This window comes from Acipenser ruthenus, chromosome 42 (genome assembly GCF_902713425.1).
Source record: "Acipenser ruthenus chromosome 42, fAciRut3.2 maternal haplotype, whole genome shotgun sequence".
Taxonomy (NCBI): Eukaryota; Metazoa; Chordata; class Actinopteri; order Acipenseriformes; family Acipenseridae; genus Acipenser; species Acipenser ruthenus.
The window spans coordinates 648050-662500 of record NC_081230.1 but is presented as its reverse complement, the minus strand read 5'-3'; the positions used below and the strand labels follow the sequence as shown (position 1 = coordinate 662500).

Genomic DNA, 14451 nt, shown 5'->3' with positions numbered 1-14451 from the left:
AAGATGGGTCAAAGTTTTGTTTTAATCCGGTCCTCAGTCACAAAGGACAGTGACTCTTCTAAATGTCTAAAGGATATCTATTAGGCTGTTTCAGAGACCTTTTGAATTCTCAGCAACCCACTGATCTGCCCACTAGTGAGTACACATGTTGTCTGAAGTGAGCCCACCTCCTGTAGCAGTTCAGCAATGTGTGCTGGAAAGCCTTGTCAGAACATGGGTGATGTAAAAGTGCAGTTGTGGTCTTACCTGACAATTTCCCATCTTTTTCGGATTTGTCAGCTCTTACCATGAAGTACAACATATTTTTTTTTCTTTTTTTTTTATTTACAGTGCCTAAAAAAATACAATTCAAAGTGCATTAAAGTAGGAGTTTGTTTCACTGATCTACATAATAGATCAACATAATCTACACTTTCAACGTGAAAGAACAATTGTTGCATAAGTCTTCACACCCCTTGAGTCAATACTTGGTGCAAGCCCCTTTTGCAGCAATAACAGACATGAGTTGTTTTGGATAAGTGTCTACCAACTTGCAGTTTTTGCCCACTCTTCTTGGCAGAATAGCTCAAGCTCTTTCAAGTTGGCTGGAGATAGTCTGTGGACTGCAGTCTTCAAGTCTTGCCACAGATTTTCTATAGGATTCAGGTCTGGGCTTTGACTCGGCCACTCTAGGACATTCACTTTCTTCTTGCTGAGCCACTCCATTGTTGCTTTTGCTTTGTGCTTAGGATCATTGTCCTGCTGAAAGGTGAATCTTCTCTCCAGTCCCATGTCTCTGGCAGACTGGAACAGGTTTTCCTCCAGGATCTGCCTGTACTTTGCACCATCCATCTTTCCCTCGATCTTCACAAGCCTCCCTGTCCCCGCTGCTGCAAAGCATCCCCAAAACATAATGCTGCCACCACCATGCTTTACTGTAGGGATGGTGTTAGCAGGGTGATGTGCCCTGTTTGGTTTACACCACACATATCGCTTAGCATTGAGACCAAAAAGTTCCACTTTGGTCTCATCAGACCACAAAACCTTCTCCCACATGCGTGCAGTGTCCCCCAAATGTTTCTTTGCAAACGCTATGCGACACATCATAAGGCTTTTTTTCAGCAGTGGCTTCCTTCTTGCCACCCTCCCATACAGGCCATGTTTGTGGAGTATTCTTGAAATTGTTCAACAGTTAACATTTTCCCCAATCTCAGCCAGAGACCTCTGTAGTTCTTTTAAAGTAATCTTAGACCTCACAGTGACCTCCCTCAGCAGTTTCCTTAAGCCACGGCTACTGACTTTGGAGGGATGGCCTGATCGAGGCAGTGTCTTGGTGGTGCCAAACTGTTTCCACTTTACAATGATGGACCTGACAGTGCCCCAAGGGATATTCAAAGACATTGAAAGTTTCTTATAGCCTTCCCCCAATCTGTACCTTTCAATAACTTTATCCCGGAGTTTTTAGCAGCTCCTTGTTCAGCATGTTTTGCCATTTACTTCAAATTCACTTCTTACAACAGAAACAGCTTGATTCTTCATCCAGGAGTATTCGAATCAGTTGAACTACTGTGATTGGACACAGATGGGCTCTATTTAACTTACGATGTGCCTTGTTAAGGCAATTTGTTGTACCTGAGCTAATGTGGGTTTGCTATGACAAACGGTGTGAAGACTTATGCAATCAAGACTTTTTTTTTTAATTACTTTTTGAATATTTCTATAATTGTTCTTTCACGTTGAAAGTGTAGATGATGTTGTGTAGATCAGTGAAACAAACTCCTACTTTATTTTGAATTGTATTTTTTAGGTAGTAGAATGTGAAAAATGTTCAAGGGTGTGAAGACTTTTTTCAAGGCACTGTATGTGAAAAAAAAATACATTTAAACAGCGCGTCTAAAATAAAGTGCGTGTGTGAAAATAAATTGGACGCAACGCACCTGAGATGCGCTGAATAAATGGACCGCTAAGGGTTAAATCAAAGTATACATCTCAGAGATGCATAGTTGAGTTACTTTTTTTTTTTTTGACAAAATGCAATTGGCAATAGTATCGACTAAGGACTTCTTCAGTAGACAAGTCAAGAAATGTTATACGTTTTCTGTATATTCTGCCCACAAGATATCTACTATATTTCTGTTGCAAATATAGCTGCCTGAAAACCATGTTTACTTTTTTAAATAGAAACAGAGATTGTCCTTAAATACTTCCTGTGAGATAATTTGAGGAGTGTAACCAGTCTTAAGTGATTTCCATGCAACATTGTGATTTGAAAGCAAATTAAATTTTCTATTTCGTGTGTGGTGGTGAACTTGTAGGATTATGCATGACACCTCCCCCAAATCTGAGGGAAAGTGCTTGTGAAAGAAAAACTAGCAAACTAATTTTTTTTTCAATGTAGCATCTATTTAGAATCTCACTCTGAAGCACCACTTTTTTTTCGTGAAAAGGACTTCAGAAAAAAAATCTCAACAACTCCCCTTGCGACACATGCAACACGTTTGAATATTTGGCCTATAGTGCTTAGGTCAGGTGAATACAGTTGTAAGAAAGAGTTAACTTGAATATTACAGGTACCATGCAAATGTTCTGCTTCTCTGCTAATGATCACATTCATTTATGAGATAACAAGATACTCTGGGCGGATGCCAAAGAACCTAACAATGTTCATATCAGGTTCCCGTATAATGTTCAAGTTGAGGGGGCCTTGGTTGTAATGCCAGGAGTGATGAGACTGATAGCATGGCTAGAAGGAGGATCGATGAGGTGGGTTCCATCCTGTGCATTGTACATAAATGCTACTTTTTGTAGAATAACTATATATAATGTGAGTTTCTGTAAAATTTATGTTGGAGAGTGAGATGTTTTGCAATGGTTTATGCTGTAATGGATAAATAATAATAATAATAATAATAATAATAATAATAATAATAATAATAATAATAATAATTCAATGTAAACCATAAAGCAGGGCTTCTCGAACCCAGTCCTCAGGACCTTCTGTGTCTTCTGGTTTTTATTCCAACTGAGCTCTCAACCACTTAACTAAACCCTTCATTGAACCAATAACTTGTTTAAATTAACCCTTTTAAATGTTTTCAGCTCTTAAAAAGTTGCAGATTTCAAGTTACCTATAAAATGTTATCAGTATCTTGAAATCTGCTACTGTTTAAGAGATGAGAACATTTTTAAAAAGCTAATTTAGCAAGTTATTAGTTTAATTAAGGGGTCAGTTAAGTAGTTGAGAGCTCAGTTGGAAGAGAAACACACTGTGGGTCCTGAGGACCAGGAAGAAGCCCTGTTATAAATGAATGAATAAGTAAACATCACAAAGGTACCCATTGACAGCACAGCCACAGCAACCTGTCGCTGAGCTGAATGTTACTAAAGAATGCAAGTATACTGGGAATTTATCCATGTGGAATCTCTTTGGACATACACTCAATCCTGTGGCACTCAAATCAAAAGATGAAAAATCAGATCACTGTCAAAAAACATTCAAGACACAGAAAATCTTCAGAATATGCACATTTTACTCAGCCAAGCTTCATGAATACATTAGATAATACGAGTCTAATGATAAAAGTGTCAAATAAATCAATTAACAACTTTGATTAGTTACCCATGATAATTCAACCCAATGTAATAGAATAAAAAGAAAAACACACAACTTCAAATTCAGGACAACAGTCCAGGCACAATATTTAGTTCACTAAAGTTTCAATAGTAGTATAAAATCAAAGTAATTGTTTACAGAAATTAAAAAAGCAATTAATATGCATTGTATCTTTAATAAGGCACAACGGTGGTTAAGAATGGTCTTACTTCTTAATTGCCGCCTTAGCACTGCTTTCATTAGTTGTTTGCTTGTTCTTTATTCAGAATATAACTAAATTAAAACTGTTGCTTCCTAGAACCTTATTATTCCTACGCTCTGGGTCACACCCTAATTAAACGCCCTAATAAAAAGTTTGCCATAGTAAATAGAGTTTCGCCATGCTTTTCCCATGGTTGTACTACGGAAACTATGAATAGTGTTCTGTGTAGAACTACATCTTGGTTAAGTAGGAGGTACTACAACAGGGGTAGGCAACTTGGCTCTCCTAATCCATTGGAAGTTTGTTCCAACCACAACGTTAATTTTTAGCACAGCAGCAGCAGCAGGAGGGTCAATTAATTCATTAGGGATTAGTAGCCCTGCAACAGAATGGACTGCAAGAGCCAAAGTTGTCTACCCCTATGCAATTGAAAGGGATGGTTCTCTCATCAGTTACTTCAGTAGGTGTGATGCTCTCATCAGTTAGGGTGTGGAAGGTGGGGGCGGTGCTTCATTAGGTTGGAGGCGGTGCTTCAGTAGGAGTGATGCTCTCATCAGTTAGGGTGTAGAAGGTGGGGGCGGTGCTTCAGTAGGTGTCATGCTATCATCAGTTAGGGTGAGGAAGGTGGGGGCGGTGCTTCAGTAGGAGTGATGCTCTCATCAGTTAGGGTGTAGAAGGTGTGGTGATGCTTCAGTAGGTGTCATGCTCTCATCAGTTAGGGTGTAGAAGGTTGGGGCGGTGCTTCAGTAGGTGTGGTGTTGTCCTTAGTTAGTGTGTAGAAGGTGGGGGCGGTGCTTCAGTAGATGTCGTGCTCTCATCAGTTAGGGTGTAGAAGGTGGGGGCGGTGCTTAGGTGTCATGCTCTCATCAGTTAGGGTGTAGAAGGTGGGGGCGGTGCTTCAGTAGATGTCGTGCTCTCATCAGTTAGGGTGTAGAAGGTTGGGGCGGTGCTTCAGTAGGTGTGGTGTTGTCCTTAGTTAGTGTGTAGAAGGTGGGGGCGGTGCTTCAGTAGATGTCGTGCTCTCATCAGTTAGGGTGTAGAAGGTGGGGGCGGTGCTTAGGTGTCATGCTCTCATCAGTTAGGGTGTAGAAGGTGTGGTGGTGCTTCAGTAGGTGTCATGCTCTCATCAGTTAGGGTGTAGAAGGTTGGGGCGGTGCTTCAGTAGGTGTGGTGTTGTCCTTAGTTAGTGTGTAGAAGGTGGGGGTGGTGCTTCAGTAGATGTCGTGCTCTCATCAGTTAGGGTGTAGAAGGTTGGGGCGGTGCTTCAGTAGATGTCGTGCTCTCATCAGTTAGTGTGTAGAAGGTGGGGGCGGTGCTTCAGTAGGAGTGATGCTCTCATCAGTTAGGGTGTAGAAGGTGGGGGCGGTGCTTCAGTAGGTGTCATGCTCTCATCAGTTAGGGTGTAGAAGGTGGGGGCGGTGCTTCAGTAGATGTCGTGCTCTCATCAGTTAGGGTGTAGAAGGTTGGGGCGGTGCTTCAGTAGGTGTGGTGTTGTCATCAGTTAGTGTGTAGAAGGTGTGGTGGTGCTTCAGTAGGTGTCATGCTCTCATCAGTTAGGGTGTAGAAGGTGTGGTGGTGCTTCAGTAGATGTGGTGCTCTCATCAGTTAGGGTGTAGAAGGTGGGGGCGGTGCTTAGGTGTCATGCTCTCATCAGTTAGGGTGTAGAAGGTGTGGTGGTGCTTCAGTAGGTGTCATGCTCTCATCAGTTAGGGTGTAGAAGGTGTGGTGGTGCTTCAGTAGGTGTCATGCTCTCATCAGTTAGGGTGTAGAAGGTTGGGGCGGTGCTTCAACAGGTGTCATGCTCTCATACGTTAGTGTGTAGAAGGTGGGGGTGGTGCTTCAGTAGATGTGGTGCTCTCATCAGTTAGGGTGTAGAAGGTTGGGGCGGTGCTTCAGTAGGTGTGGTGTTGTCATCAGTTAGTGTGTAGAAGGTGGGGGCGGTGCTTCAGTAGATGTGGTGCTCTCATCAGTTAGGGTGTAGAAGGTGGGGGCGGTGCTTAGGTGTCATGCTCTCATCAGTTAGGGTGTAGAAGGTGTGGTGGTGCTTCAGTAGGTGTCATGCTCTCATCAGTTAGGGTGTAGAAGGTGTGGTGGTGCTTCAGTAGGTGTCATGCTCTCATCAGTTAGGGTGTAGAAGGTGGGGGCGGTGCTTAGGTGTCATGCTCTCATCAGTTAGGGTGTAGAAGGTGTGGTGGTGCTTCAGTAGGTGTCATGCTCTCATCAGTTAGGGTGTAGAAGGTGTGGTGGTGCTTCAGTAGGTGTCATGCTCTCATCAGTTAGGGTGTAGAAGGTTGGGGCGGTGCTTCAACAGGTGTCATGCTCTCATACGTTAGTGTGTAGAAGGTGGGGGTGGTGCTTCAGTAGATGTGGTGCTCTCATCAGTTAGGGTGTAGAAGGTTGGGGCGGTGCTTCAGTAGGTGTGGTGTTGTCATCAGTTAGTGTGTAGAAGGTGGGGGTGGTGCTTCAGTAGATGTGGTGCTCTCATCAGTTAGGGTGTAGAAGGTGGGGGCGGTGCTTAGGTGTCATGCTCTCATCAGTTAGGGTGTAGAAGGTGTGGTGGTGCTTCAGTAGGTGTCATGCTCTCATCAGTTAGGGTGTAGAAGTTGTGGTGGTGCTTCAGTAGGAGTGATGCTCTCATCAGTTAGGGTGTAGAAGGTGTGGTGGTGCTTCAGTAGGTGTCATGCTCTCATCAGTTAGGGTGTAGAAGGTTGGGGCGGTGCTTCAACAGGTGTCATGCTCTCATACGTTAGTGTGTAGAAGGTGGGGGTGGTGCTTCAGTAGATGTGGTGCTCTCATCAGTTGGGGTGTAGAAGGTTGGGGCGGTGCTTCAGTAGGTGTGGTGTTGTCATCAGTTAGGGTGTAGAAGTTGGAAGGGGTATTTCAGTAGGTGGTGTGGGAACGTCATCAATTCTGGTGTCATGACAGAACAATACTGCTTCCTTGCCAAGGCTAAGATTGTATTGCCATATATATATTTTTTCATGGGGTTTAATTTCCGCCTGTAATTGTTCCTCAACCTCTGTTAATTCGTCCCACACTTCATTTTCTGTGTTGACACTTGCTCCACCATACTCAGCACTGATCGAAAACTGAAACTTTGCGAATGCTGCCGTGAGATCTCCTGACTGATAAGAAGCACTCATTGACACATTCCAGTTGTGCTCTATGCTTGACATCTTTTCCTTCTTGAACCCAACTTTCTTGGTTATCTTCTTTGTCCAGGTTACCTCTGTCTCAGAATCATTGGATATAGTTTTAATGTTTTCCCATCTGCCAAGGGCTGGACCTTGAGTGACAGACAACCCACCAGGCAGGAAGTTGACCACATCAGGATGGAAGGAGTAGGTTGCAACCTCATGGTTTTTGTTGAAGTTGGTACCTTTGTAGTACTCGACTCCCCATTTTGTACCCGACTTCACAAAATAATAGTGGTCGGCTATACCCCAGTAATAGAGACCATCTTTGCAATTTGGGTGAAGAGTATATTCAACGGCATCACTGTCTTTGTTCATATTGGAAGTGCGACGGTAAACACCTTTGTCTTGGAAGATGATGTAGAAATTTCCAAAGGCAGACAGGTAATGATCACCTCCCTGACAGTTGGGATGGATACTGTAGACCACAGAGTTGTCATCCTTGTTCATGTTGAACACGCGCCGATATTCATTCCCTTTGATAATGTAGAAGAGGTCATCTTGGTGAGCAAGGTAGTGGTCTCCTCCTTGGCATGATGGATGCAGACTGTACACAACCAGGTCTGTTCCTTTGTTAAAGTTGGAAGACTTCATATAACAGCCAAGGTCAGAACGAACAATGTAATAGTAGTTATTCACACCACAAAAATCAACCCCTGGCGCCTTCTTCTTTGAAACTATTCCTGCCATGATCTTCTACACTAAAAGAAATAAATACACAATATTATTGAAAATCTGAAAATGTGTATTATTCACATTCTCTAGATTTTATAAAATAGCTTGGTTAATTAAGTGCCCAGACTAGGTAAACAAGATCACATGACCATGCATTGAGAATCGTCTTGCTGAATGGCTAGGGGTCAGTGTCCTCTAAAGGTCAAAGCACATCTGGGTCAACAGCTTTAAAACCTCTGGTCTCCACACTGGCAATCAAGGACTTATTGCCCCTTGGACAATCAGCATTTTTTAATATCATTTTTCATTAGTCAAACAATAACATGAAATGAAAGTGAATCTTATAAAATTAAAATAATAATTTCCTTGGATTTCCATGTCTCAAAGTCTCAATCTCTGGCCACAGCGATAGGGTCTGTATAGACGTGGGCTGAAGTACAAAATTCAGCCGGACTGCAGGATACGAAATGGGGTGGAGAGCGGTTAGATTAGCTCTCAACAAAAGGAACATGGATGAAAAAAGCCTAGGTTCAGATTTTCAAGAATATGGTATAAAAGTTAAATCCGTACAGTAACCCTCAGTTGAAGCATTATCTTTGTACTTTACCAGGTGCATTACCAGGCAAACTAAAACTCTGGTGCTTTCAGTTTGGAGTACTGCCGAGGTTGCTGTGGCCACTGACTGTGTACAAGGTTTCTTTGACAACAGTAGAGAAGCTGGAAGCTTTAATCAGTTCATACATCAGGAAATGGTTGGGAGTTCCACGCTGCCTCAGTAGAGTGGGACTTTGTGGTAAAGGAATACTGCAGCTACCAGTCTGCGCTCTAACCAAGGAGTTTAAGTGCGCCAAGGACCGACTGGAAATGGCATTAGTAGAGTCACGCGACAAATGCGTAAGGGAGGGAGCACTTGTGTTGAAAACTGGAAGAAAGTGGACGGCAAAGAAAGCCGTGGAAGATGCAAAGGCTGCCCTTCGAATTGGTGATTATCATGGGGCAAGTTCAGCATGGAAGAGGGGGTCTTGGTCTCAGTTCAGCTCCTCCTACGTGACACAAGGCAGCCCCAGCTCAATGGAGGATGTTGGTAGTCAACGAGGTGCAAAAGCATGAGGAGAAGATGAGGTGCGTAAAGGCAGTTTCCCAGGCCAAGCAGGGAGAATGGATGAGATGGGAGAGTGTGGAACAACGCAGGATTGGCTGGCAAGACCGATGGTCAATGGAACAGAGCAGGATCATTTTCCTTATCAGGTCAACATATGATGTTCTCCCATCACCACAGAACCTAAACCTCTGGGTAGGAAAGGATCCCTCATGTCCTTTGTGTTCATCACTTCCAACATTAAGGCACATTTTGACAGGATGCAAGGTGGCTCTTAGCCAAGGATGGTTTACCATGACCAGGTGCTGTGATGTTTGGCCTTAGCATTGGAAGACAAGTGTAGCATGACCAATAAGTTGCCACCAGTTCCATCAAAACATTACACACAAAAGACAACATTCCTCCGCCCAGGAGAGCAACTGCCAAGAAAAGGCGTTAAAACCAATCCTCGCCCAGGACAACTGGAAGCTGCTAGAGACTGGAAAATGCTGGCAGATGTTGGTCAACAGCTTATTTTTCAATCTGAGATTGCCACCACTAACCTTCGACCAGATATTGTCTTGTGGTCTGGATCAGTACGCCTTCTTCACCTGGTAGTTAACAGTGCCATGGGAGGATGCTGTAGATGAGGCGTATGAGAGGAAGAAACTGCGGTATGCTCAACTAGCCACTGAAGCGGAACAGCGAGGATGGAGAGTTCGGGTTTACCTAGTGGAGGTGGGTTGTAGAGGATTTGTGGCACACTCTACAACCCGGTTTCTCAGAGACGTCGGATTCAGTGGCCAAGAGTTGCGTCGCACAGTGAAGAACTCATCTGAAGCAGCAGAGAGGAGCAGCAACTGGCTGTGGTTGAGATGGAAAAAAAGATTCTGGCTGGGGATCTCAAGCACAATAGAAAGAAAGAAACGCTGATGTACAGGTAAGTAAGCTGGGCTGAGTTGAGTGGGGGACGGAGGGGGGTGATGCTGGGACGCCAGAATCACCGTCAAGCCCTCTTGCACTGTGGTTGATCCCCGGAGCCAGCATTGCAGCCGTTGTGTGTGCTGATGCGCTAGGGAGGCAAAATAAGCTGATCCCAGGAGCCAGCATTACACTTCAGCCATCAACACCAGACAGAAGGATATCTACATCATCATATGGAAGGAAACACAAGTGGATGGGAGACACAGATGGATCACATTAGTTTACTGTAAAGCTACGTCTTAGTTGGTACTTATCTTGGCGAGAGCCGAGTTCAAATCAGCTTGAAGTTTTAACATCTACTTTCATGTAATGGCAATCATTACTACGGGACTACTATTGTCATTGTATACACACATTGTTTAAATCCTTACTTGCTACATCGAGTAGTACAAACTTGCACCTACTGTAAATGTATTTAAATATTGTAACCTTGTATTGCCCTGTAACACTTGGAAACACAAAAGTACACAGAGATAAGGAGTCGGAAATTACGTCACTACAAGGGTGTGTTTTTACAATTAGAAAACTTTGTGATCAGTGCTCAGATGATCTGACGCCCAGAGCACATGCCTCTGTTATTTCATGTTATTCTGTTTCTCAGCTAAATTAACATATATTTGACTTGAATAATATTGTTTATAAATGTTATTTCCAAACAGTATATTCTAAATTATGGTACATCATTGCCTTACAGCAAGGCTTCTTAAACTCTATCCTCGTTGGTACAGGGGCGATTGTCCTTTTTGTTTGGTGGCTTTTAAAATAAACACACTGACCACTACCCCTGTCTGGACTTCCCTCATTACCACACCTCTCACCATCCTGCCACAGACATCATAATTTGCAACTTTTAGTAGCTGAGAACAATTACATTTTTTGAGTTCATAACAGCATCCAATCTTTGACTTGGTCAAGAGAAGTCGATTTATTTTCTCCCCTGCCAGTTTGGGAATTATTGCACCACTTCACAGACTCTTACTGCCAGTGAAGAGGCCCAGGGGATAATGCAGGTTCCCTTCAGCCTCCACTCTCTGAGCAGTGCTTCCCTTTTACATCAGACAGTCTCATGCCAGAGAAGCCCTTTCCAGGAGTCGATCACCTGTCTATAGAGGATGATGGCTGGTTTCAGATCTGAAACCATTCATTTCATGACTGGACTGCTGTCTATACCTCTGTCTCTCTCTTTATCTCTGTGTGTGTCTGTCCAGGACTGCTGTCTATACCTCTGTCTCTGTCTCTCTTTATCTCTGTGTGTGTCTGTCCAGGACTGATGTCTATACCTCTGTCTGTCTCTCTTTATCTCTGTCCAGGACTGCTGTCTATACCTCTGTCTCTGTCTCTCTTTATCTCTGTATATGTCTATAATGGACTGATGTCTATACCTCTGTCTGTCTCTCTTTATCTCTGTCCAGGACTGCTGTCTATACCTCTGTCTCTCTCTTTATCTCTGTGTGTGTCTGTCCAGGACTGCTGTCTATACCTCTGTCTCTGTCTCTCTTTATCTCTGTGTGTGTCTGTCCAGGACTGCTGTCTATACCTCTGTCTGTCTCTCTTTATCTCTGTCCTGGACTGCTGTCTATACCTTTGTCTCGGTCTCTCTTTAGTAGAAGGATCTTAATATTTCATGGTATCTCAGACGTTCACTGAATTATTAGAGTCATGTGTTTGGACTATTGCTGTACCCTTTGTTCTTTACAATGACAACTAGAAGAGCTCTGAATACTGTAACAAACTTGTACGACTGCCATGAATCAATTAGAATTACTAACAAGCGTCTTCACGTAACCTGCATTGTGCTACAAAGCAATTCAACACAAACATGGATATTAAGTGCTCAAAATATTTTCTAAAGCAGAAACATTCCAACATCACATACAATAAAATCTGCAGTATCAAGAATACTTACAGGACAGTTGCGAGCAACAAGTTGCTGTAGTTTCTTCAGAAGAGATCTGCTCCCTGTTAACAGCTAGTTAAACAGATGACTGCCAGGGAATGTGTGCTTCCTTAAATAATCCTCTCAGGTGGGCGTGTAGATCTGCAAAATACACCCATCTACCAATACAGGGGGGGGGGGGCGGTGCTAGTAATTACAATGTATCCTCCCTCATTTCAACAACAGATATCGCTACTGTCTTAATAATGTTTAACATGCTCAATAGGACAAAACTCTTGGTGCTGTATTTTTTAGCAGATGCCCTTATCCAGGGCGACTTATAAGATATCACATTATTTTTACATACAATTACCCATTTATACAGTTGGGTTTTTACTGGAGCAATCTAGGTAAAGTACCTTGCTCAAGGGTACAGCAGCAGTGTCCCCCACCTGGGATTGAACCCACGACCCTCCGGACAAGAGTCCAGAGCCCTAACCACTACTCCACACTGCTGCCCCTCTCTGTATAGCGAGTCTCGGCAGTTCTGCCAAGATTTTCTAACTTGTACGAGGAACTACCATTCCTCTCAATATGTGGGATTTGTACTTCACATCCCTCCTCATTTCATTGTCCAATGAATTCACATCATCAGCAGTTTCATTTCTATACGCTTTAGAAACTCATCTTCCAGATTCTTTTTTCAGTTCAGGGCAAGAAACCGCAATAAGATCTTCATCTCTTTAGTTTCTTTACCCATGAATGATATGTTTTGATATATAATGTATTCCTTCAAACTAACCAACACATTTTTAAAGAACATGTATGTGATCTCTACGCCCTGTTATGCTGTTTGACCAATTAAAAAAAATAAGACAAAAAAACCTGGTTATTGATTTAGATGCAACAAGAAACAGCACTGCTGTGTTTAATTTATGCACAAACTGGATTCATCATGAAAACCGAGTCATGAGGAACATTAAAAACAAGAGAAGGATATTATTATTATTATTATTATTATTATTATTATTATTATTATTTATTTCTTAGCAGACGCCCTTATCCAGGGCGACATTTTAGATGGAGTGCAGATGCGGCGCCGACAAGCGGTTGCAGAACTTAGCTCCTGCTATTCCTTATCCAATGCTGCCATCGTGTGGCCATTTAGTAGGTCAGTTGGTAATATATATATATTTTTTACCTGAACACAGCTCAGTGACAAGCGGTTGCTGGTGCCCTCTGCTGTTTACAATGGGTAGTACAGGTAATGAAATTCAAAATGACATCGTTACTATTATTATTTATTTCTTAGCAGACATCCAGGGCTGCTTACAATTGTTACAAGTTATCACAGTACAAAGTATCACATTATAAAACATCACATTACAGAATATCATAATACAGATAAGATATGAAAGTACCATAAAATCAATTCAAGTAAGAGCAGAATAATAAAGCACACAGTAAATTATAAGAGCGAATTCGACTAAGAGCAGCTAAACCTGATAGTAACTATTTGCTGATATGAGTCCAGTAAGAACAGGCAGTAAGCATGATAAATACATGAGAATGATTTCAAATAAGAGCAATTACAGAAAACTATTATTTATACACACAGTACTCTCCTGGCTATCCTGTAAATATTGTTTTTGTTGTATTTTAAGAATGTATCTGAAATGTCTATTTTTGCACAGGGGTTAAGGTGAATAAAGTCATTTCAAAGGGCAACTGAGCTAATAGATATATTAGAACAGTTCTAGTAAATGGCCACACGATGGCAGCATTGTATAAGGAATAGTGATTTGTATCAAACAGTCCAATTACAGTATTTATAAAAGGTTTAAGAAATAATTTCAATTAACTGAATAGGATGAAAGAAAGCTAAAGAAGGTCTGATTTCTTAAGTTAATGTTTTTTGTTGTATAAAGTCACTCTCTTTTTATTGTTTGTTCATACACACTGAATGAAAGCAGTGAAGCAGCACAGTGGATCTGCACGCTGGGTAGAAGGGCATCACTGGTCTATTATATTATATTATATTATATTATATTATATTGCTCCTCTAGAAAGAATGCAAAGAAGAGCAACCAGAATTATCCCGGGTTTAAAAGGCATGTCGTATGCAGACAGGCTCAAAGAATTGAATCTATTCAGTCTTGAACAAAGAAGACTCACGGTGATCTGATTCAAGCATTCAAAATTCAAAAAGGTATAAACAATGTCAACCCAGGGGACTTTTTCAACCTGAAAAAAGAAACAAGGACCAGGGGTCACAAATGGAGATTAGATAAAGGGGCATTCAGAACAGAAAATAGGAGGCACTTTTTTACACAGAGAATTGTGAGGGTCTGGAACATACTCCCCAGTAATGTTGTTGAAGCTGACACCCTGGGATCCTTCAAGAAGCTGCTTGATGAGATTCTGGGATCAATAAGCTACTAACAACCAAACGAGCAAGATGGGCTGAATGGCCTCCTCTCGTTTGTAAACTTTCTTATGTTCTTATGTTCTGCCTCTGTTATGCTAAAGTTATTTAAAACCGGAGAGGAACAGGTCGACATGTGGGGCATGTTGTCCGTGTCCTCCTTTGTAAAAACTTTTGAAAAGTAATCATTTAATATATTTGCTATTTTTTTTTCCTTCGTCTGTGATTTTGCCATTTGTGTCTCTTAGACATTTAACCTCCTCTTTGAATGTTCTCTTGCTGTTATAATATTGGAAAAACGTTTTGGAATTGGTTTTAGCCCCCTGAGCAATGTTCATTTCTGTCTCTCTGTTGGCCTTTCTAACTTCCTTTTTGACTTGTGTTTGCAGTTCCAAACAGGAGGAGTGGCAAACACTGTTGCAGCA

At 42.1% G+C, this 14451-nt stretch overlaps 1 protein-coding gene across 1 annotated transcript; it reads right to left on the bottom strand.

The window, feature by feature from the left end:
* Positions 1 to 3491: 3491 nt before the first annotated feature.
* On the bottom strand, positions 3492 to 11702 carry LOC131709278 (uncharacterized). The gene is made up of 2 exons (XM_059011671.1): positions 11632 to 11702; positions 3492 to 7689 (listed from the first exon to the last, which is right to left on the bottom strand). The coding sequence occupies exon 2, from the start codon at positions 7676 to 7678 to the stop codon at positions 6647 to 6649; it is 1032 nt and encodes a 343-aa protein (XP_058867654.1). The 5' UTR covers positions 7679 to 7689; positions 11632 to 11702; the 3' UTR covers positions 3492 to 6646.
* Between the last annotated feature and the right edge of the window lie 2749 nt (positions 11703 to 14451).

Bases quoted from the DNA above. Each gene is read 5' to 3' on its own strand.
- LOC131709278 (XM_059011671.1), bottom strand. From the start codon at position 7,678: ATGGCAGGAATAGTTTCAAAGAAGAAGGCGCCAGGGGTTGATTTTTGT.